This window comes from Melitaea cinxia, chromosome Z (genome assembly GCF_905220565.1).
Source record: "Melitaea cinxia chromosome Z, ilMelCinx1.1, whole genome shotgun sequence".
Classification (NCBI taxonomy): domain Eukaryota; kingdom Metazoa; phylum Arthropoda; class Insecta; order Lepidoptera; family Nymphalidae; genus Melitaea; species Melitaea cinxia.
In genome coordinates this window covers 6,800,908-6,823,101 of record NC_059424.1, presented here as the reverse complement: position 1 = coordinate 6,823,101, position 22,194 = coordinate 6,800,908, and the positions used below count along the sequence as shown (strand labels likewise).

General features: G+C 35.1%; 1 protein-coding gene across 1 annotated transcript in view; it reads right to left on the bottom strand.

Annotated features, from left to right (window-relative positions):
• Positions 1–13,076: 13,076 nt before the first annotated feature.
• The window catches only part of LOC123668536 (tyrosine-protein kinase Abl), a 46,482-nt gene continuing 37,364 nt past the window's right edge, over positions 13,077–22,194 (bottom strand). Inside the window, exons 9-14 of the mRNA XM_045602269.1 lie at positions 20,023–20,173; positions 19,596–19,743; positions 18,695–18,783; positions 15,287–15,465; positions 13,739–15,205; positions 13,077–13,346 (exon numbers count right to left, since the gene is read on the bottom strand). Of these exons, the coding sequence (XP_045458225.1) occupies positions 13,077–13,346; positions 13,739–15,205; positions 15,287–15,465; positions 18,695–18,783; positions 19,596–19,743; positions 20,023–20,173 (2,304 nt within the window). The remainder of the gene's footprint in view (positions 13,347–13,738; positions 15,206–15,286; positions 15,466–18,694; positions 18,784–19,595; positions 19,744–20,022; positions 20,174–22,194) is intronic.

Genomic DNA, 22,194 nt, shown 5'->3' with positions numbered 1-22,194 from the left:
TACTTACGTTGTATAACTTGCTCTCTCGCGAGCAAACACAATTATTATATTATATAATAGCGCTTAGTAAAGGTGACAAAATATTATAGTGGAAAGAAGTGAACTTCAAAGTACTGTTGCAAAGCGATTTAACAAAATATATAAAATATTTAGAAAACATTATGATTTACAAGAAATATCAGATATTTGGTATTTTAAATTTCTCCCCGTGACTATCATATCAACAGTGCATCACAACATTTATATTCTAAATATTACGTTATAAATTAATATACTACTAATATCACATTCTCTTCTTTGCAACACAAGTAGAAGTTGTTTTAGTTTACATACATAGAGTAATTATATATTATTGTTTTATAAGTAAATGTATTTATTTAGTCGTTAACAATATTTACATTTATTGATATAAAACATATACATTATTTCTTCACACTTCATGTACATTATCATTTCAAGAGTACAGTCACCATGTCACCGATATCAGCATTATAGATAAATTTTCAAATTACTGTTGTTACCTAGTTTACATTAGCTTAAACGACTTCCTTTCAAACATTTTGAAGAAATAATGTACATATTTCGTATATTCAAACTGGGAAGTATCAAGAAATTAAATCTATTTATACATATTGTTAAAATTGATTTGTTTCATGTTCTTTTTTTTTAATTTATTGTATTTGGTTTTACTTAAATTATTTTAAGTTAATAGATGTTTTGCCTGCTTAAATGTAAATAAAAAGAAATATCTTTGGATGTTGGATAACAAGACGTTAAAATCCTTAGTTTAAGTTTTTTTTTTGTGTCTGAGACACCATTATGCATATTTTTTACCTTCTTTTTGTCATTTTAATGTTTTATAATTAGTATATAACAAAAAAAAAACACGAATGAAATTAATTATTTTAATGCACTGTGATAATATTAATATGACTTTTTGTAATTTCTATCGAATAAGATCATTGTATCATAATGTTTAGTTGTTGTGAATTGAAAGGTTTACAAAATTAATTTATTTACGTATGGGATTCCAATAAGCATTTATTGTTACGTAAGGTGTCCAATTCATATGGGTTTATGATGTAAGTTGCACAAATTATAGCGTTTTACAAACTTATTAAATTAAATTATGGTGAATATATGGTTTTGTTTTGTTTTTATTTTTGATGATTTTATTTTATTTAACCTTTATAATTTCCAAAGGTAAAATTTCGAATAACACAAGTTTTAACCTTAGTATTATTTGTAAAGGAGTACCCCTGCATATGGCAGTTCTGAAGCCGAAACAAACGGAGACGACATCAAACCGGACCAGCCTGTGTCCGACGCTCACGCAAACAGCGGAAACGAACTCGCCGTCGAGACTGAAGATATCACTGCTGTAGAGAAGGACGGGAAGATGGCAGAACTAGCTGATTTACAAAAAAGTCACGAAAGGCCTTCGACTCTTGAAGTAGAGCCGGTTTCAGAGTCTCCCGCTCCCGCCCCCGCCCTCACCCCCGCAGGCTGTCTGTCCCGCCGCGACGCGCAGCTGACCGACCGCGGCTACTTCGACGTGAAATTCTACCACAACAAGCTGTGGTAAACGATCAGCTAACTACAACCGTGGCTCGCCACGTAGCTTTCCAATATATTCATGTATCATAATCGTAATATTCAACCTCACGCGCTTTAGTTAAATAATTGTTGTTTCTTTGGCGCGGGCCTAAGGTAGTGTAATGTTATTGTTTGTTAAAAAAAAGCTTTATCCATTTTAAATAATTATTTCTTCAAATTATTTATTAGAATGTCGATAGGACAGTTAGGATGGGCTTTGGGAAGTGATTAGCGCTTATGCAATATTTAGGTACGATATGCGTTTTAAGATAAAATAGCTTTTGAGATTTTCAATTTGTCATACTCGATTATAGTCGTAAGTCGACGTTGTCTTCTATTGTACGTGCACCGAATTGATGTAATTTTGGAAAGTATCACGAGAACGAAAATTAATTCCCAGAACGAAATATCTTTCGTTCTTTCTTTGAAAACAGAAATATATTGGTTTGGTGTGTTATTATTTACAGCAAATTGGCTATATTGAATATGTAGTAAGTACTGTAAAAAAATATATGATCTTTAAAAATATAAACATATAACAGTACTTGATCTTTAAAAATATAAACATATAACAGTACTTGATATTTATTATTTTGAATATCTATCAGATTGTTTAATTGTTAACTGAATGATTTAGTTAATAAATTATAAAATTATTGTATAATTCATAAAATTTTATACATAATCAAAGTGTATGAATGTGAGTATTTTGCAAGCTGTATTGTAGTTTCAAAATCTTTACTTCTCATAAGGCATTATTAGTAATTTACATGAGAACAGTATTAGAATAAAAGGTTGGTTATGTATTGCTTCCATTAAGTTTTTAACAATTTCACTCTGCTGTTTATAATATTTAAATAAAAGTATACTTTAAAATCAATTTAATTTAAATTACTCCTAATTAAATCGAAGCTCACCAAATATTTATGCACCGCGAAATTGTCAAGTTGCTGTTTAAATATTATTTATGATCAGTGGCGTATTTTAAGAGGCAGTCCGTTTTTTTTGCTTCATAAATTTAATTAAAAGCAGTGTATTAGTTGGATGTGTTAATACATAATCGATTATTTTCGCTAAACTTTTCCGGTTGACATTTTTAGGCCGCACATTCCTTAAAATAATCGAGTCAAGGGATCAATCCGGAATCTATTTTGGCTGACCTTTTTTATTTTAGTTTACATTGTTCTAAAAATCGATTAATTTTTCACATCCCAAGTACGTATCAGGCTCGGCTTGCGCCGTAACTCGCAGATTGCCGTCTCTAGTAGAGGAGCCCACGATGCTAAATGGGGATTTACTCGAGCGTCATAGAGACCTATTAGGTTACAAAGCTTAGATGATAAGAAGAAAAAATATTAATATTAAAATTATATAATATATATATACCTTTACATCTGGTTCGATCGTTCATCGAGGTTCTGTCCCTACTGCTTCGTTGAAGACAAAATGCTGAAGCAGCATCTAAGGTGCATCACAGCGCAAAGAGGTGCATGTATTATTTATGCTTATATATAACTTATATATATATAGCTTTCGACAATTGATCACCTGCAAACCAGATCATTTTGAATTTTCCCTCGACAGCTTTCCATCCATAGTCCGTTGGTAAAAGATCAATAATTTTTGCATTTTGTGCATTACTCCAAAAGCATGCAATGAATCTTGTGCGTAACGCTTGCTGGAGAAACTCCGATTCACAGGGTGGTAAGTTGCACGCATCGTAATTCCGGACACTCAAGGAAAAGGGTTGTGGTTTGTCTTTTACCTGTACGTACTATTAAAGATGCCAATCCTGGCTTAATTGACATCGTCTAACTTGTTCAATCCATACAAGTGGTAAGTAAAAGACTGTATGATGGTAAAAGAATCCTGTACATTATGCTCCTTTGATCCCAAATCCAGAAATGCTTCCTGGAAAATTTCTGAATTTATCAGATATTGCAAAGGTTTCTTTTTCCCTCGTCGTACAAGTGGTAAGTAAAAGACTGTATGATGGTAAAAGAATCCTATACATTATGCTCCTTTGATCCCAAATCCAGAAATGCTTCCTGGAAAATTTCTGAATTTATCAGATATTGCAAAGGTTTCTTTTTCCCTCGTCGTTACAATGCTGGGTTGAAATCGCAACCAGTGAACGCATGCAAAGCTGAAAGCGCCTTCGAAATTTTCGGGCCTAATTTTTTGTAGAGAGCGGATACGTCGGTGTATTCTTGTGCAGTGTATTTATCTATACTGGTTCTTATTCAGACCCGTCCTTTTATTTTTTTGCAATTTCAGTGATGATTAAAACATATATGTGTGAAAAGTTTGTATGGGGCTATATAATTTTTATGGTGTGACTCTGGAGATGAATGTATTATCTTTCATTTGACACCAAGACATCCTCGCAGGATTACTCCTAATTAATTAAAATGGTACCTGGAAAACATTGATATTTGTAGAAAAATGTGATAGCGTCCTTTAGCAACGAATTTTTGTTATTTCGGCTTGCGGAAATCGTCAGATTATGTATTTTTCGTTATCCTTGAATTATTTTCTTCAAAATAATAAAAAAAATTATCTACGCTCGATATAATATGTCTCTATATAATGTCGAGGTGACGTTTTATTTTACAACTTTGCTGCCCTCTCTTTTCTTTACGTCACTCTCAAATTCTCAGATTAGTGGAATATACACTTTTTAGCAGGTAATTAACTCACCCTACCTTAATCTGACGCGCTCGAGAATTTCTGATGATCAATTTTTTTTACTAATCTGAACCCTTATCCTACACGTTCGTCTTTAAATATGGGGCTCATATTTCGTGAAGGTATTTAACCGGGTACGCGGTATCCCCCTGTATATTAATCTGCCGCGCTGTAGTAAATCCCGAAATCCCCGCTTGGGCTCCCCTACTACTCGGAACCGGGCATAGCCCTTTTCTTCTAGGTCGTAGGATAAGTAGGGGCCTATGTTTACGATATTCTTGTTTTATTTTACGCTCGCAGTGTAAAAATAATGCTGAAAACGTAAATAACTGTTTCATTAGGAGTAAGTATTTATTATCTACCTATTTAAATCTTATGAAGTCTCATTCGACGGAACTTTGGACTTTATGAATAAAAGATATCAATTAACATATAAGTTTGTAATGTCTAAAAAATGATGGTAAACTTATATTTATGGACGCATGTAACACCGGTAACAAATGGATCCGGTTTGAATTTTAGGACAAATTAGAACCTTACCTTAAAAGATAGACATACGCCTCGCTATTGCGAACGTTAAGTAATTTTGAGAGAAACAATTTGATTTGCTATATAGCCGTTGTAATGTTATATAACCTATATCCTTCCTTGAGAAATGAACAATCCAGTATTAAACGATTCTTCGGCCCTGTTTACACCAGTTGTGGATAACGCTATTTGACGGATGACGATATCCGTCAGTTAAAAATTTGATAATTTTTTTATTCTTAAGTCATTTATTCTTTTGACGTGATAACGTCATATATGAACGATGAACACCGGTTGCACGCACGTAAAAGTGTCACGTTTGACGTTCGTTTCGTTCAGTGTCACGGAACGAGCGATACGAGAGGCACGATCGACCCAAGCACAAAGTATAGATACAAGAAGTCCGAACGGTATAGGCTTTTCCATGGTTTTCGTTGTACACAATAATAAACCCTGATCTTAGTTCTTTTTCCTACCACTGGCTGCGCTAGAATTTAGAACGTACCTACGCCACGTTTCCACACTGAAGGAAAAATTCCCCTTTGAGGGGAAATCAGGGTCCAGAAGGAAAGAAAACGGGGAAATCGATGGAAATCATGGGTGAAGCAAGTGTTACCGTATAAAAGAAACAGTGGCGACACCTGCAGGTTTTATATATTACTGGTCAGGATGTACCTGAATGAGAATACGAAATGTTAAATTATACTTTCATGCCTTATTTATGCTTAGTCTAATTTTTTTAGATGCGCTTGCAGTTGCATTGTACTACAAACTTAAAGTGTGGTATTTCAAACTGATAATTCATTAGTTGTTCAAAGGCTTTTCCGTTCTTTTAGCCACCAGGAGCCACCCCAGGAGCTCTGGTCACCTTACTCACCACCGAAACACACTGCTAAAAAGCAGTAGGTATTATTTAGCTATTATGAAATTATTATATACTAGCTGTGCCCGCGACTTCAAGCCATATTTTACGCACAGGATTGGTACAAATGTTTCATTACCGAGCTTATTACGTTTATCTGTTTTAATAGTTTTTAAATCATTAAATAAAAATTCTTGAGAAGAGGAAATCTCAACTGAGGCGTGGATAAATGAAATTATTTAAGTGGAAACACTGGTAAGGATTAAAACGAGCACTTCTTGAAGAACGGCGTGCCATAACGGCAAAAATTAGAATTATGATTCTGTCCTCTAAATTAAGGCCATTCGTTTAACATTACGTCTCGTTTAACATTATCCAATACTTTTCCTGCCTGCTGGAAAGACGCTCAACTCATTCCTCTACCCAAAAAAACTAATTCAACAGCTTTTTCCGATTTTCGTCCAATTGCTATCCTTCCTTTTTTGTCCAAAGTTTTGGAGCGCCTTGTTCATCAACAACTTACATCATTCCTTACCTCACACAATCTCTTAAGTCCTTGTCAGTCCGGTTTCCGTAAAGGTCATAGTACGGCTACGGCTCTCGTTAAGATCTCCGATAACATCAGACTCGCCATGGACAGTCAGAGTCTCACCGTGTTGACCTTGCTAGACTTTAGCAATGCGTTCAGCACTGTAGATTTTGATATATTGCTTGCAGTTGAGTTCCCTTGGCATATCTCCATCGGTAATTGAGTGGTTTCGTAGCTACTTGTTTGGGCGTCGGCAGAGTTTGCGCTTCCAGGTTATTTTCTCAGACTGGTTAGACGTAGCTGGCGTACCACAAGGAGGCGTCTTATCTTCTCCCTATCACCTTTACGCAGACGATCTCCAGATTTACTCCCACGCCAAACTGATTGACTTACCAACATGTATTCAAAGAATAAATAGCGATTTAAACAACATACTTGATTGGTGCAACTCATATGGATTAAACATCAATCCATCAAAGTGTCAAGTGACTATTATTGGTAGTCCAAAACTAGTGAGCCGAATAAATTGGTCACACATACCACCTGTCATTTTTAATAATTCCGCTATTCCTTACAGCGACAAGGTAAAAAATCTCGGAGTCATTTTCGATAGCCATCTCTCTTGGGTACCTCAACTGAGCGAGTTGAGCCGCAAGCTATTTGCAGCCGTCGGATCACTTCGAAGGCTTCAATATTTCCTTCCACTGCCCACTAAAATTGCGTTAGCACAGTCACTTCTTTTACCAATTCTTGACTATGCTGATACTTGTTACACATAAATATGTATGAATTGTTTATATTTATATATGGGTATATGTGTATATGTGAATGTATGTAAGTGTGTAAGCATATGTATGTATAATTTTATAATCTATTGTGATGTATTCTAATTTCTATAACAATTATTTGTACACTTCCTAACCGCTTTTCGATGCGCTGTCCTATACCCAAAGGTTGTCTGGAAGAAATCGCTCTTTTAGCGATAAGACCGCCTTTGTACATCTTCCTCTAATTATACTACTTTTGTTTGTATCCTTTAATGGTGTGCAATAAAGAATATTATTATTATTATTATTACGTTCGGACTCCTTGGTCGCTTAGAACCGTAAAATCATCATGATTATCAAAAATTTCGACCTAACGGGTGCATCATTCCATAGCTTAATTGGCTAGAGCGCCGACACGATCAGTCGTCGATGCAGGTTCGATCCCCGCTGGAACGGTCGATGTTTGATATGATATTTAAAAATGTTTAAAATTCCCTAATGTGTGGGTAACACAAAAATATATAATAAAAATTATCTATAATATAAAAATGAGTCGCTGAATGTGTTGCTAAGCGCAAAACTCGAGAACGGTTGGACCGATTTCGCTAATTCTTTTTTTAAAATATTCATTGAAGTACGAGGATGGTTCTTACGGAGAGAAAAATTCTAAAAAAAAAAAAAAAAATTTTAAATTTCCTGAAAAAGTAAAAACAACACTTTTCTATACTCCCATACAAAAGATTTGTGATAATACTTAAAAGTCAATTTGAACTTTAATACCATACGATAAAGTTTGTGTTAGGCGATACGAAGTTCGCCGGGTCAGCTAGTATAATAAAATATAATAATTATAATTTCCTATAATTAAGAACATAGAGAAAAAAATATAAATTTTTATTAGTTAATATTACATTTTATGTACCTACTATATCAATAAGTAAGATAAGAATCCTTCATTATTCTCTAACATTCAAATGTTAAATATGCAAGAAAATGATATAAACATATTTAATGTATTAACTGGAAAATATCACATAAAATATGATTGAATTATTTTCAAAATCTATATAATTATAAATTAATCAGCGTAATCTATGTAAGCGCATTAATTTCGAACGACTAGGTACACCAAATTGGATAATTCTTATTTTTTTTGCATTCATGTCAGAACAAGGTTTGTAGAAAAGAAAATTTAGAAAAAGACATACACACGAAAAAATGGCGGTACGAAGTTTGTCGGGTAAGCTAGCTTATAAAAAAATTATGAACCTTAAATAAAAACCAAAATCTGACAAGAAATATCCATAATATTGTGTTTATAAATAAAAATGAAATATTTTTTACATGAGTCGCCACAATGGCGACTGCGCGCTCTATCAATATTTATAAAATACCTACTGAAATAAAATACCCGAAATTAATTCCATACACAAAGTATCCCATACATAACCTGAACACAGTCAAATGGTCTGACGGAGCATCGTAAATTCTTGCTAATTATAAGTTAAAGTATTTATATATTTTGTAATTTTCAGTTCTACTTATCCACGTCACAGAAGTACCTAACTATGCAGATATAAAGATTTATAACCAATATTTAGCATTTAAACTTGTTTTTTCTAAAAATGGTTTAATTAACTTATGGCACGAAAATAAATTAGGCGCCTTAGGCGTTATTTAATTTATAGAACAATAGACATATTCTCTACGTTAAGATTATTTTTACAAATAAAAATAATCACATGGGATTTATTTTTTTCTTTTGAGAAATGAACAATCTAAATAAAATGCACGCATCATAAAGAAAACATTTTATTAACTCCATTACAGTTGGACACCTGAATGTTATCTTTGGATTCTATTACATAAAAAACAAAAGGTGAAGGCGGTTGAAGAAATCCAGAAGAGAGTGTAATGGAGAAAATTTTGAGTTTTGTAACAAGGGAGTGGGTAACACAAACACTTTATTTATTATTATAAATACTTGCCATATGCCAGCGAACATCAATTGAAGCGAGGTCGAAATCTCCTTGAATAACTATTACAAATCGATACGATCAAAATATTAAATGGATATGGCTTTTAGTGAAATGGACAGTTCTTTTTAATAGACGATAGACACATACATTAATATAAAACTGGTTAACACTCTGAATGCAGTTAGTTTCAAATCCTACTTCAATTCCAACTTTCGTTCGCGTGACTAGAATGTAAAGCGCCTTTACATTTTGAATTTATAAAAAAAAGTTCATATATATTCTATCGATTTGTTACAAACACACAAAATGTCTTATTTGAAATACATTCTGGTACAGTTAAGTTTAAGTAAGCTAATATAATGTCATATTTATTAAATTAATTATAAAATAAAAAAAAATTAAATTCATAATCGGCGCATCCAAATTTTAACATTAAAAATAAAATCAAAATGAATAAGCTCGCCGCAGAATAAGTGTCACAACGACACAAAAGAACGCCTTACAAAACAAGGTCGCGCCGCAACCGTCCCCGTTTAAATTCGATCCTTCTTGAGCTTTTCTCTTCAAGACTGAGGCCTCTCGCTTCTAAACTGTGTTCAGAGTGAGCTACACTACACGCAAACGTTCGAGTATAATAGGCTTATGGCCTCCAGCGAAGTGAAATTTCGCTTCTAAATGGTAAGCGATATCTACAGAGCTTTGGAGGTTTATATGCGTTTGGTAAAACATTTCCGATGATAATTGAATGTTTCCAGTTTCACAAGAATACAAATACCCTCCAATACAAAATACTTACCGTATAATGATTATTAAAATAGTATGAATAATTGTACGCAAATCTATTCAAGAAAACTTACGTATATATATTTATATATTTAATCTTATACATTGTAATACATTTATTATAATAATAAAGACTAGCATACGTCAGTATAATTCTTAACAATTTTCAATATAAATTGTTACCTACTGATCGACTCCGATCCTTGTAATATATATTGTAGTATTTAGTATGATCCTACAAACTGTATTACAAGACAATACATATTTAAAGGAAACTTTTTGAGCATAATTAAACCGATTTCTATAAGCCGTATCACAGTACGCTAACTTAAATAATACATAGAGAATTTATTTTCTTGGTGTCAATTAACAATTAAAAAAAAAAAAAAGACAAAGCAAATTGCAGTGCAACTGGTTCTAACAATGTATTCACTTGTGACGTGTAGTATACATATGCAGTATAAATTTTATAGTTACTATAGGCCTGAAACGAACCAATTCACAACATCAGTCTTTAACGCAAAGGCGCAAGCGTCGCCCACTGGGGCCAACTAAAGCGGCGCCTGTTATCAAATAAAATTAAAATGTATTTATTGGTCCGAGTCGAAAGTCTAATACACTTTATTAATACACTGAATTAAATGCTAAATGGCGATTAATACATGATATAATTAATACATTTAAGTAGATGAAAAGTTGATAGGAATGTTTGCGGGAATCGAGAAATGTGTTACATTCGAAGCCTAAAGAACACGACAGCGGAAAGTATAAAGACGCCGCTCGCGTAGGTTTCCGATTGCAGCTACCAACAATCACTATATATCGAGTCTATAAAGTTGTAAAGTAGCGTCTAATAATATCAAAGTTAATTCTACTACCAGGGGACATCTATAAATTACATCAGACTAGTCACACTATATTTATTATTATTATTTCCCCTAGTATGACGTCAAATAATTTGGAAATTCGCAAAAAGTGCTTCAAAAATAATTCACCCAGTCTTAATAGTTTATATTTATACATTTGACGCTTAGATACTTGACTCGAACGCCCCTTTATGTTTCTATTGTTACACAAAGGTCCCTCTTTTCTTAAATCTCCGCGACGTAATTTATGGATGGCCCCTAGATTTCCATATAGCCTAAAACCAAATCGTTGGTCTCTCAGTTTAGTTCGGTTAGTCACGAGGGAATTCAAAGAAACTTTACATGGATGGGCACATACCACTTACATGTCTCACACTAAATATATTATTTGGCACTGAAAATAATGACCTATACAATTATAGTACTTATTACTATTTCAATGTTTAAGCGTTGAAAATAATAAAATTCGTATTGAAAATGGAGGAATGTTAAAACCCTATTAATTTTAAATTCGGCAACTTAAGAATCACTGTGTAAAACACTTTGCTGAGGCGTTGCGAAGCGAATAAATACTGACTCGTCTCGTTATCGCTTGTTGATATCTTCATTAAAATTTAATATGACTATATGACAATCCTTAAATGTAATTGTAGATGTTGTAACACCCAATTAATGAATTATTTTAAACGAAGACCTCAAAAACGATGAAATATATTTTAAAAATTAGGCAGTAAATGTGCCTTTTAATGTCAGTCTTAAACATTTAAAGAGAATCCTTGCCAAATAGTTATATTATCATAACTAAAATTTACTCCGGGAATAGGTTGTACTGTTTAACTACCTCCTACTCCTATTACTTTGTGACGGTGATGTTAAAGTTCTCAGCGTTTGTACTAATAATTTAATAAATATACCACATATACTATCTCGTATGTTTCATAACACATACATCTATAACCTAAATCAAGAGTATTTGATGGTAATCATACGATGGAACTTGTCTCGGCAAAGGGTATCCAAAATGGAACGGGTTATTTTTCTTTGGCGTATTTTAATTAGTAATAATAAATAACGATTATTGAGTAACATGTAAGGTTATCGGTTAATCTGAGAAGTTGGACGACATTAGATCAAAATATATGAAAATGACAGAGGTCACGTCAAAGTCTGTTGACTTTTAACATTTTCAACTATTGTCTTAGCGACAATGGAAATCGTCAACAAATAAATCGTTTTCTTTTATTCCTTAAGACTATAAATGACTAAACAGTGGTCTGCTATGGGGATGAAGGTGGATAATAATATTGTGAAGTAGCTCAGAGGGGAGTTAAATATCAAGTAAGGTGAGGAGCATTAAAGTCGTCGTTTGTATAATTCTTAATAGTTCAGTCGCGTGGACTGCGTGGCTCGTAGGCGTAGTCACGGCAAAGATAGATCCCCATAGAGGCTTCGTTGTCCTTTTTACCTGTGAATAATAGTTGTAACTTTAGATTTGTGAAGATAATAAACGATATCATTTTGATTTATGATATAAATTACATTTTTTACTTCTCTAGACGTTAAATTATGTTATCGTTTTGCGTAGTACAATGTCACAAACAGAACATAGTTTTGATCGCTACAAAAATAAAAATAGATTCTATGTAAAAGTGCTTCTTTTTTAGTTTAAAATTATCATCCACGGGCTCTTTAAATGCCCATGCCTTTTGTTAAACATGCATTATAACCACATGTGATTTATTCTTCGAACTACAGATCGACAGTCCTGGGACTATCTGGTAAAGCTAGGACGTGGTCCGGCGCTGAATGTTTTTTTTTAAGTGTTGTAAAAGTTGTAAAAATATCTTTTTTATATCTTTATATGACTAGGGTGGCAAAATAACATATAGCTTACTTGAAGGTAACTGGTAGCCGTTACCGTAGCCTATAGTCTGCAACACTAGAAGCATCGCTTACCCGCCATTGCCAGCTTACTCGCCAAAGAAATACAACTTCCTGAGCAGTATTATTTAGCTGTGATTTTATGTAAGGTGGAGATACTTCCCCAGACCCGAGACGTTGTGATAGCGCCAATTTCTTGCCTTCACAACGAGGATACACAAGACCTTGTGAGAAAAGACGACGAGCTAAAATTTTAGTTGACATGTTTGTCGATAATGAGTGGACTTGGGAAGTTGAAGAGTTTAATCTCGAACAATAGCAGGCGGGACTGTGGACGAATGCGAAAGCGTACCCATAATCCCGCTAATTGCACTGCGATGGTACACCGTGGGGTTTTAGCCAGTAAAAGTCTGACATCTCTCCCTCCACCCCAGGCGGAGAGTATCCATGAGGATTACCCCACGAAAAAAAAAAGAAAAAAAAACTTCCACAGACGGGCCGCTCCAGACGGTAAGTAGAAAATTTTCTGGAACTACTTAAATGGAATCTATATCTCTGCGCTATTAGTACAAACACGAAAGACGAAGGTCTCAACGGTCACCTGTGCACGATGGTGGCGAGGTCCCTGAGCGCCTGCTCGACGCCGTCCGCCAGGTGGTGGTGGTGCGGCGCGGGCGAGGCGAGCGCGCGCGCCTCCGCCTCGAGCCGCGCGGCCGCCGCCCGCAGCTGGACGCGCAGCTGCGGCGCGCAGCGGCCCGCGCCCGCCGCCGCCGCGCACTCGCCGCCCAGCCGCGCGAGCCGCTCCGACGTCTGCAGTCGCCACAGTGAGCCGCGACCGCCGCCCGTGCCGCCGCAGCCGCGACGCACCTTAACGATAACACTTTTTTTATAACATTTGAAAAAAAAATCTTTTGTAGTATAGCTACTTTTTAACGACTCTACATCTTTATTATACTAGTTAATTGTACGATAATTATAAACTCATCAAACTTCTCATTTGAAATTAAACCGAAATTTAGACATATCGTTAAGAATGATGTGCATGCAATTATATTTAATATCTCTATAAAAAATAATCTGATAACCCAAGTAAATATAATGTGAACATCGGAAAAATAAAGATAATGAATGACAAATGGCACAAAATAATATCAAAATCAAAAACATTAGGGACTTAAAAAGTATTTCAAACTCACTGATATAGAAATAAATAACATAGTTAACTGGTGTATTCATAAAACAAAATAAATCAAAAGTACCTCATTCGTGCACCACTCCAGTGATGCCTTTAGAGCTGACAGTGCATCACCATCGTCAGCATCGAAGGTTCCAGGAGGCGCAAGTGGAGTCGCATATATTCCTCCTTTCCCTAGGGGTCGCGCGCGCATCATGGGCTTACTGGCCACTACTGGCTTATCTTCACCTCGTCGCACTTGAACACTGCCGCTCCTACCAACCATAGCGCCACTTCTTTCTTCCGGTGAACCTTCTTCACTCTCTTCTCCTTTTGGTTTCATTTTTGGACTGAGTCGCTCATCGGTTTCCTTGCTCTCCCATAGTTTCTTCAAACTGCTTATGCTACCAGTACTTCGTCTTTTGTCATCCTCGTCACCACCGCTGGTGTCCAGCGATCCACTTTCCGAACGTTTTTTATCCGAATCGTCGCTTTTATTCGAGACGTCTTTTCTAGAATCCTCTGGGGAGCTTTGATCCGTTTTTTTATTAGTGCCGTTTGTCGCAGGTGTTCCGCCGTCCACTTTCCGCAATCGCGATTTGAAATCGATTATCGAGCGTCCTGGTTCCTCCGTATCTTTGGATGCGCTGTTTATTTTATTTGTATCAACTTTCTTGAGCTGCGATTTGAAATCAGTTTTACCTTCTAATTCTGATTTCTTTTCCACATTATTGGAGTAGGACGTCTTCCTAAGACTCGCCTTGAGATCTATCGGAGATATAGACTCTTTCCCATTGTCGATAGATTTAGGTGGCTCTGTTTTCTTTTCTGCTTTACGCAGTGCTTCTATATTCAAACTCTCCGAAAGTTCGGACACTAAACGCGTGACGGGATCACCAAACGAAGTGTGCATCTCAATGACTTCGTTAGACGGCGGTGATTCTTTTAATTTATGTTTCTTTTTATCGGCGCGTTCCTTGATTTCGGCAACGAGTTTCAACTCGAGCATCTCTTTCATGATCTGTTTAGCAGGTTTCTCTTCTGCCTCGAAACGATCATGTAATACGATCGAACTGTCCTCGAGCCTATCCGCCGTGTCGGTGCCGGCATCACGGCAACAATCGGGCGGCGGTGGCGGAGGCGGGGGCTGCGCCGAGTCTTCGGGCGGGGGCGGGAGGTCGGGAGGCGGGGGAGGGAACTCGAGCTCCGCCAGCCTAGGCCTCGGTTTTGCAGGGCTGTTGGCGAAGGATCGCAGGGGAGGCGCGGCCCGGGAGGCGCGGGGAGAGGCGGGTGCGGGAGCAGTGACGCCACCGGACGAGTTTGAGCGAATCATGTGCGGTTGCGCTCGAGCCGTCCGCGGGGACAGGGACCGCGCCTCGTCCTGCTGCGGCTCTCGGGGAATGCTGCCACATTGCGGGTTGGTGCCGGCTCCACCGCTTTGTCGTAACGATTCTAAATAAGCGCCAATTCGAGCTCCCTTTGGTAAGGTACCATATCGATTTATAGCCCGTTTTACATTCTGTACCTCGAGTGCCGCAACTTGTACCCCAGGCTGAAATCGAATTCATAAATTATTTTATATAAAACAAAATATATATATTATGCCGTCAAGTATTTATATAAATTGTTATGCCTTCGGTTGCAGGTCGTGCGTCGGCGGGTGGTGTGTGGGCTGCGCGTGAACATGGTGTCGCCGCTTTGAGCGGTGTCTGTGTTCGGGAACTCCTATACCGCCTGACTCGTCGGTATCAGGCGTCGCCTCCGCCAACGACCCTTCGGATGATGCCTCACGACCCCCGCCTCGACCCCCGCCTGTATCCCACAAATAAATTTACATTTATGCAAATGAACTACAGTTCATCGTTTTCTGTAGTTATTAATTTATTTTTATTATTTTTTTCGCTCTCTACAGGAATCGAACCTGCGCCCCCGTCTATATTATTGATTCAAAGATTCATATTTTACAAAGTCTCTTCATAACTTATTTTTGCAGTCTATTGATATATTTTATAAAATAAAATAATCGCTCGTTTTTTTATCTTTACGCAATACAAAAATTGAAGGTAATGGATACTGCTCTGAATACATGAAACGTTCAAATGGTATAATTTTTAATATCTAATATAATATAGATCATATTTTATTACTCTAAACAAATAACAATGAAAATTGACACACATTAACCGTTTGAAATAAATGTTTCTACAGAAAAACCAGAAACGAATTTCAAAGAAAGAATTGATTATCTATAATTATGAAATATTTTAAACATTTGGCATTGATACGGTCGAGGACTGCGTTAACGAGTGTCTACATAAAGATTTGCTTAAACGAAATGCCTAAAATAATTACTTCAATTTAAATATAAGTGGGATTTCGTGACGGTGACAATTTTTAATAATGTTTCCTGCGACAATTTATATGCTTATGTAATTAATCAAGTCTTTCACTTTCCTAGACCGTACCATGGAACCAGGTCACAAATGACACACAAGTTAAAATTAGAAAAAAATAAAAAATAAACGACACCTAAAACTAACAAACGTCAATCAATTTATTTACAGAATAACAGACTTATGGAAAAGAAAACAAATCCCTAAATATTTAAATAAAAACATAAAAAATATAGGAAACCTAGGAAAATCTAAGAAGAAAACACAAGTCAGAGAATGGATGCATCAATCGAAATAAACAGAAGCGCCCTCTAAGATGGCGAAACTTTCGAAGCACTAAGAACACAAGGCGTCAAAGTTAGACCTACGGAAAAAGTTATGTTACAACTTATTTAATGTAACAGATAAAAAAATTATCGTCTTTACGCCCTGTGTGCAAGATAAATAAAAATATATACTATAAAATCACGGCGCAACGCGTCTGCCAAGAAAATATGTATATTACTCATTTAAACGCGTTTCTTCATTTGCGACTATCGCGTACACAGACTGTCGGCGTGATGCTTACAATTATGATGGAACAATTTCAACCATCATTTTTGATTAAGGCATATTAGAAATATAAAGCCACAATCGGAAGATCTTACTTCCGGCCGCATTCTTTAAATCTTGACAGACGCTTTGCGGTTTACTGTGAGATAAAAATAACAACTATTAAATATAATACATATTTTATACTGAATTTAAATCGGTATACATACATCATATAGCTAAAAGTATAAAAAAAAAAAAACAAAAAAAAAAATAGATAATTTTAATATCAAGGCATGATCGTTTCTATCCGAAACGTATCGTATACTTACAATATGTTCGAACCTATTGCTATACACCTGAGCGAGCGGACAAACAGACAAAAACGCAATTTTAAAGGAATGCATGTAATAATCGTAACATAAAAATATGATTACTTTATATAAATATAGAAACGACATACGCCGTCGGTACGCCGCTCAAAAACTTTTATTATGTAGCAGCATATATATACAAAACGTTAAATAAAATTAGCACGATATATATGTAATTTGCAGGACACCGTGTCGGTGCAGCGACGCCAATGCAACACAATATTTAACATCACTAGTAGATTATATACATTAAAGATAAAGCCATTAGCACAAGCAAAAGACACTTGAACGATAAAAAGAAACTGTAACAAAAATAATCCATCGCTTTGAAAGTTGCAAAGAAACATTAGGAAACAATATCTATAGATTGAGAATTTTACATATTGTTTTGCGATGAAGAGAGAGTTACGAGAAGTTTAAAGAAAATTAAACTAAAGAAATTAAAGACTTTATTAACAGGAATAAGAAGGATCTTTATACGTTTCATCTAAAATATCGTATTTTGTCTGTTTGTCTGTCTGTTGTCACATGTTTGCTAGTTTTATGAAAATTATCGGACGACTAAAATATTTAAAATAAATTTGTTCAAAATTCGTTACAATGGTGACGTAAAAGGTAAAATTATTTAAAAACAAGCTCTTATTTGTTTCTAACAGTTAATATTAGATGATAATAATAATAATAATAATTTTTATTCGAATTTAATACATGTCAGCAGAGACTGTTTCCTCAATTAGTTATATGATAATTAAATTCTTCATAAAGTATTTAACACTTTCCCTATTGACAAAAAAGAAAAAACATTATTAGTACAAAAAAAAAAAAAAAACAATACACTCTATTATTTTATGTCATTATAATACATTTTGCAATGTAAATCTTCAAACAACATTTTAGATTTATGGTTGCTACTATTTGCTGAATGTTATATATTATTATATATCGTATTATATATATCATTGAGAACCGATATAAAAATCACCAATTGTATTGTAAGATTACCTTAGTTCCACGGAACGGAAAATAATTACTTAAAAAGTCTGAAAATAATTTAAAAAAAAAAATGTAGAATGTTAAGCTAACACTTGTGCATTTAAAGTTAATATGTACTCGTACGTCCCTTTTAAAATACGCGATGTAAAGTCAAATAACCAACGATTACACAACGATACATTATGATTAAACATGCTGAAACATTGCAACTGCCATTGCCGTTACAGTGAATTCCAATTTCTATCGTGTCCGACGTAATGAGTAAATGTTCAATTAATGTGAGTGTCACGGGCAGTAGGGCGAAAACGTTCCGACATCCATTAGTGTTACGTGAACTAACTATAATTCAAATGTGCGATAAATGTGAAACTTTTTCAATTATGTTATTACATTTAACGTAAATTTTTTTTATATCGATAACATTGTATATTTATTTATAAGGGGACGGAGCGTATTGAAGTTCATTTAATATTGATATCATTATTGTTTCGAATAAAAATAATAACATAATATTGTCATTAACATAATATTATCAGTTTATCGAGTGTCGTGAAACATAAGACGAATTCCCGTGAGAATATTGATATTTGAGTAAATATGATCGAACTAAGAAATAACAGTGTGACAGAGTGACATTTATCACTTAGCTAATATTTATTTCTATGCTATAAAGAAAAAAAAAACAGTTTAATGGAAAATCATATTAAACACGTTAATATATATAATATATTGGTATTGGTATGTACTAACCGTTGAGCGATGCGAGCCCGTCGTCGTGGCCGCCTTGCTCCTCGGTCGCGTACTGCGATTCACGGAAAGAACTGCATGACGACAATAGGCTGTTAAAGAAACCAATAAAGAAAACTATTACAATTACGAAGCGTACTACATTTAGAAGAATTAAAACGTTTCCATTAGAAAAGAAACAGAACATATTTATTGTGTGTGTAAAAAGAAAATTATTGGTTATAATATCAACCTAGCTAATAAAGCTATGCTGGTATTTAACATATGACCAGTTGACAAAATTATCCAATAAATATAATTAGTGTATAATTTATGTTAGATTTATAATTGAAGTATCTTAAAAATTAGCCTCAACTGTCACAGACTTTACGGTTCGTTTATACTTTGCATGATAGATAGAACGTAGACGATATAGGCCATATTTGTCTATTCACAGAGGGTCGGGGGTAGGTTCATTATTTTGAATAATAATAATAACTGATGATGATAATAATAATATTAACTAAGGTTCCTGCTCAAAATATGGAGCAGGCCCGACTGGGGTAGTACCTCGACCTTACAGAAGATCACAGCAAAATAATACTGTTTTCAAGCAGTATTGTGTTCCTGTTGGTGAGTAAGATGACCAGAGCTCCTGGGGGGATTGGGGATTAGGTCGGCAACGCGCTTGCGATGCTTCTGGTGTTGCAGGCGTCTATAAGCTACGGTAATCTCTTACCATCGGGTGAGCCGTACGCTTGTTTGCCGACCTAGGGATATAAAATAATAATAATAATTATAGTATTTAATATAGTATTTATACTATCGATTCAATACTATTTACTCGAACTTGAACACTCATCGTGCCCGAAGTATTGTGTCACGTGCCATTGGCTCGCCATCTCTGCTACGAGTAATGAGTCACCTGGTCCGCTTGGGCGGCGTGGGCGCCTGCTTGCCGCGGCGGTTGGTCGGGCGCCGCATCTGCACGCCGCGCTCGGCCGCGGCCGCCTTCTTCGCGGACATCTGCGGCGTGCCCGCGCACACGCCCTCCTGCAGTTGCTTCTCCACTTCTGTTCACATATTCTTAATTTATTTCTTTTGATAAAAAAAAAAATACTCAATTAATTAAACATTTTCCAGTATTTACTGAATATGGCTCTCAAATATATCGAATAATATAAAATGGAAATGTTTTTTTTTGTTTCTTTTATAGGGGCATGCTGTCGAAGAAATCGCTTACATTGATAAAACAGCTTTTGAACTGTTAAGTTTGCATATTATTTAGTAAAGTAAAAGTAATATCCCAAATTCCATAAGCGCAATAACAATCATAATCTAGTACTAAGAACCTTCAGTAATGGAATTGTCTTGGAACATGTGCTCGAGAGCGTGATGTATCTCGCGGAAGGAAGGTCTATCCGCAGGGTTCCACTGCCAGCAGCCGCGCATTAGCTCATAGACTGCGGCAGGGCAGCCAGGTGGGCACTCCATGCGATAGCCCTGCATTAAAAAAATTTTGACTGATAACAAAAACCTTAATAAAAAACAATAAAAATTAACTTAAAATATACAACTGTAAAGCGTTAAAAAATTATTTCTTATTTCATCATGATGAAAAAAAAATACAGAAACTTTTTAAAAAGCTCCTATTTATTCACAATAAAAATTCTTAAGACTTAGGCCTAAAAACTAAGTTTAATTTTTTTTTTTAAAATACGACTATTCAAACTAACTTTGACAAAAAATTAAAAAAACTACTTTCTGATACTGTGTTTAATGTCTAGAAGGTCAAAGTGGAGATATTTCATCACTACGCCCGGCGTTAAAGATGTAAACAACTAATATTTTTATGGATTCTACAAAAAACTTTAACTTTTGTCACGTTTACTATCGAAAAAAAAAAGACTTCAATTACATCGACAAGTAACACAAAGACTACTCAAAAAGTAGTCAGATCTCGATGAAATTGATATGGCTACACGACAAGCATTAGCTTTCGATTAAAACAAGAATCACCGAAATCGGTTGAACGAGTAAAAAGTTACGATGCAACGCAGGTTGATGAAAAAATATTCAAATAAATACGCATTACTAGATATAACTCAAAAAGTACTTTAATAACGATCTCAGTTAAATTTAAATCCGACAACATGACACGCACTAACCCTTCAAATCGAAAATAAAAATCATCAAAATCGATCCACTCAGTCAAGTTCTGAGGTAACATTTGAAAAATCGAATTGAGAACCTCCTCCTTTTTGGGAAGTGGCTAAAAACAAGTAGTATAAGCAAAATTTATTTTTCTACAATACAATAACATTAATTATTTTAATTATGTAATATTAGACAATTATTTCAATTATTCAAAAACAAATATCTTTTACTTGTTCTCAGTTCCACTGCAGCTTAGATTTCGAATTAATGAAAAAAAAAAATGAATCATACGCTAGATTATTCACGCGTTATAATGCGACTTTTTTCTTAAAAATTAATTTATTTCGTTAGTACGTCCTCGGAAAATAGTTAAGACAGTAACTAATAAGTCATTACTTATGCGATAACTAAAATATAAATACAGCAAAACCAATAAAGTACAGTTCATAACTCACGATGAGTGCATCTACTCTTGCGATATAATTATAACAGGAAATTCTAGACCTACATACTAGGGTTCAGAAATCCCGGTACCGAAAGAACCGAGAAATCAAATTTAAGTCCTGGTGATTTCGATACTTTCGTGATTTTTATTTTTATTAATTCGTACTACAATAAACTAGAGATGCAAACCGGATATCAGGGTTCAGAACCGAAAAATCCCGGTACCGAAAGAAACGAGATTTCCGGTTTTTTTTGGTCAGTTAAATGAAACAATGTAATCAAATTTCAGTCCCGCTACTTTCAGTACTTTCGGTAATTTTATTGTACTTGCTCAATTCGTACTAAAGCAAACTAGATATGTAAATTGGGTATCCACTTGATGAGATTAGTAAGTGTCACGAAGAGACGGCTGCGATGGTAACAACATGACGATGGAACTATGCCAACGAATACTTCGCCATTGTATGATGGTAAAAATAATGTAGAATCAACATCTTTATGGAGTAATGGATGGTTACTAATGGCTATAAGCGACATTACGAATTGCGCGTAGTTGACGGAGTCATGATGTTGGGAGTTTATATTGGAGGATACTACAAAATCACAAAGGTGCAAAAAATATTCCACGTAGGGACGGATCTGCGCGTTGCAAAGAAGAAGTCAAAGTCCAACAAAAGTTGGCATTACTCTCCAAATGATCTCGTAATAAGACATCATTCGCAAAGTAAGCCTCAAGTATCAAGTAAGCCTTAATACTCATGGAGGTGTTCTAGAAATTCCGAACTACAATGAAGGGAAGTTTGTTAGCGATAAATGCTCAAAATTGTGTCTTCTCTTCCACTTCCACCTCAAAGATCTACCTGTATGAAAAGCATTATCTATGCTATAAAAAATAGTCACGGATATTAAGTTTAATTATTTTT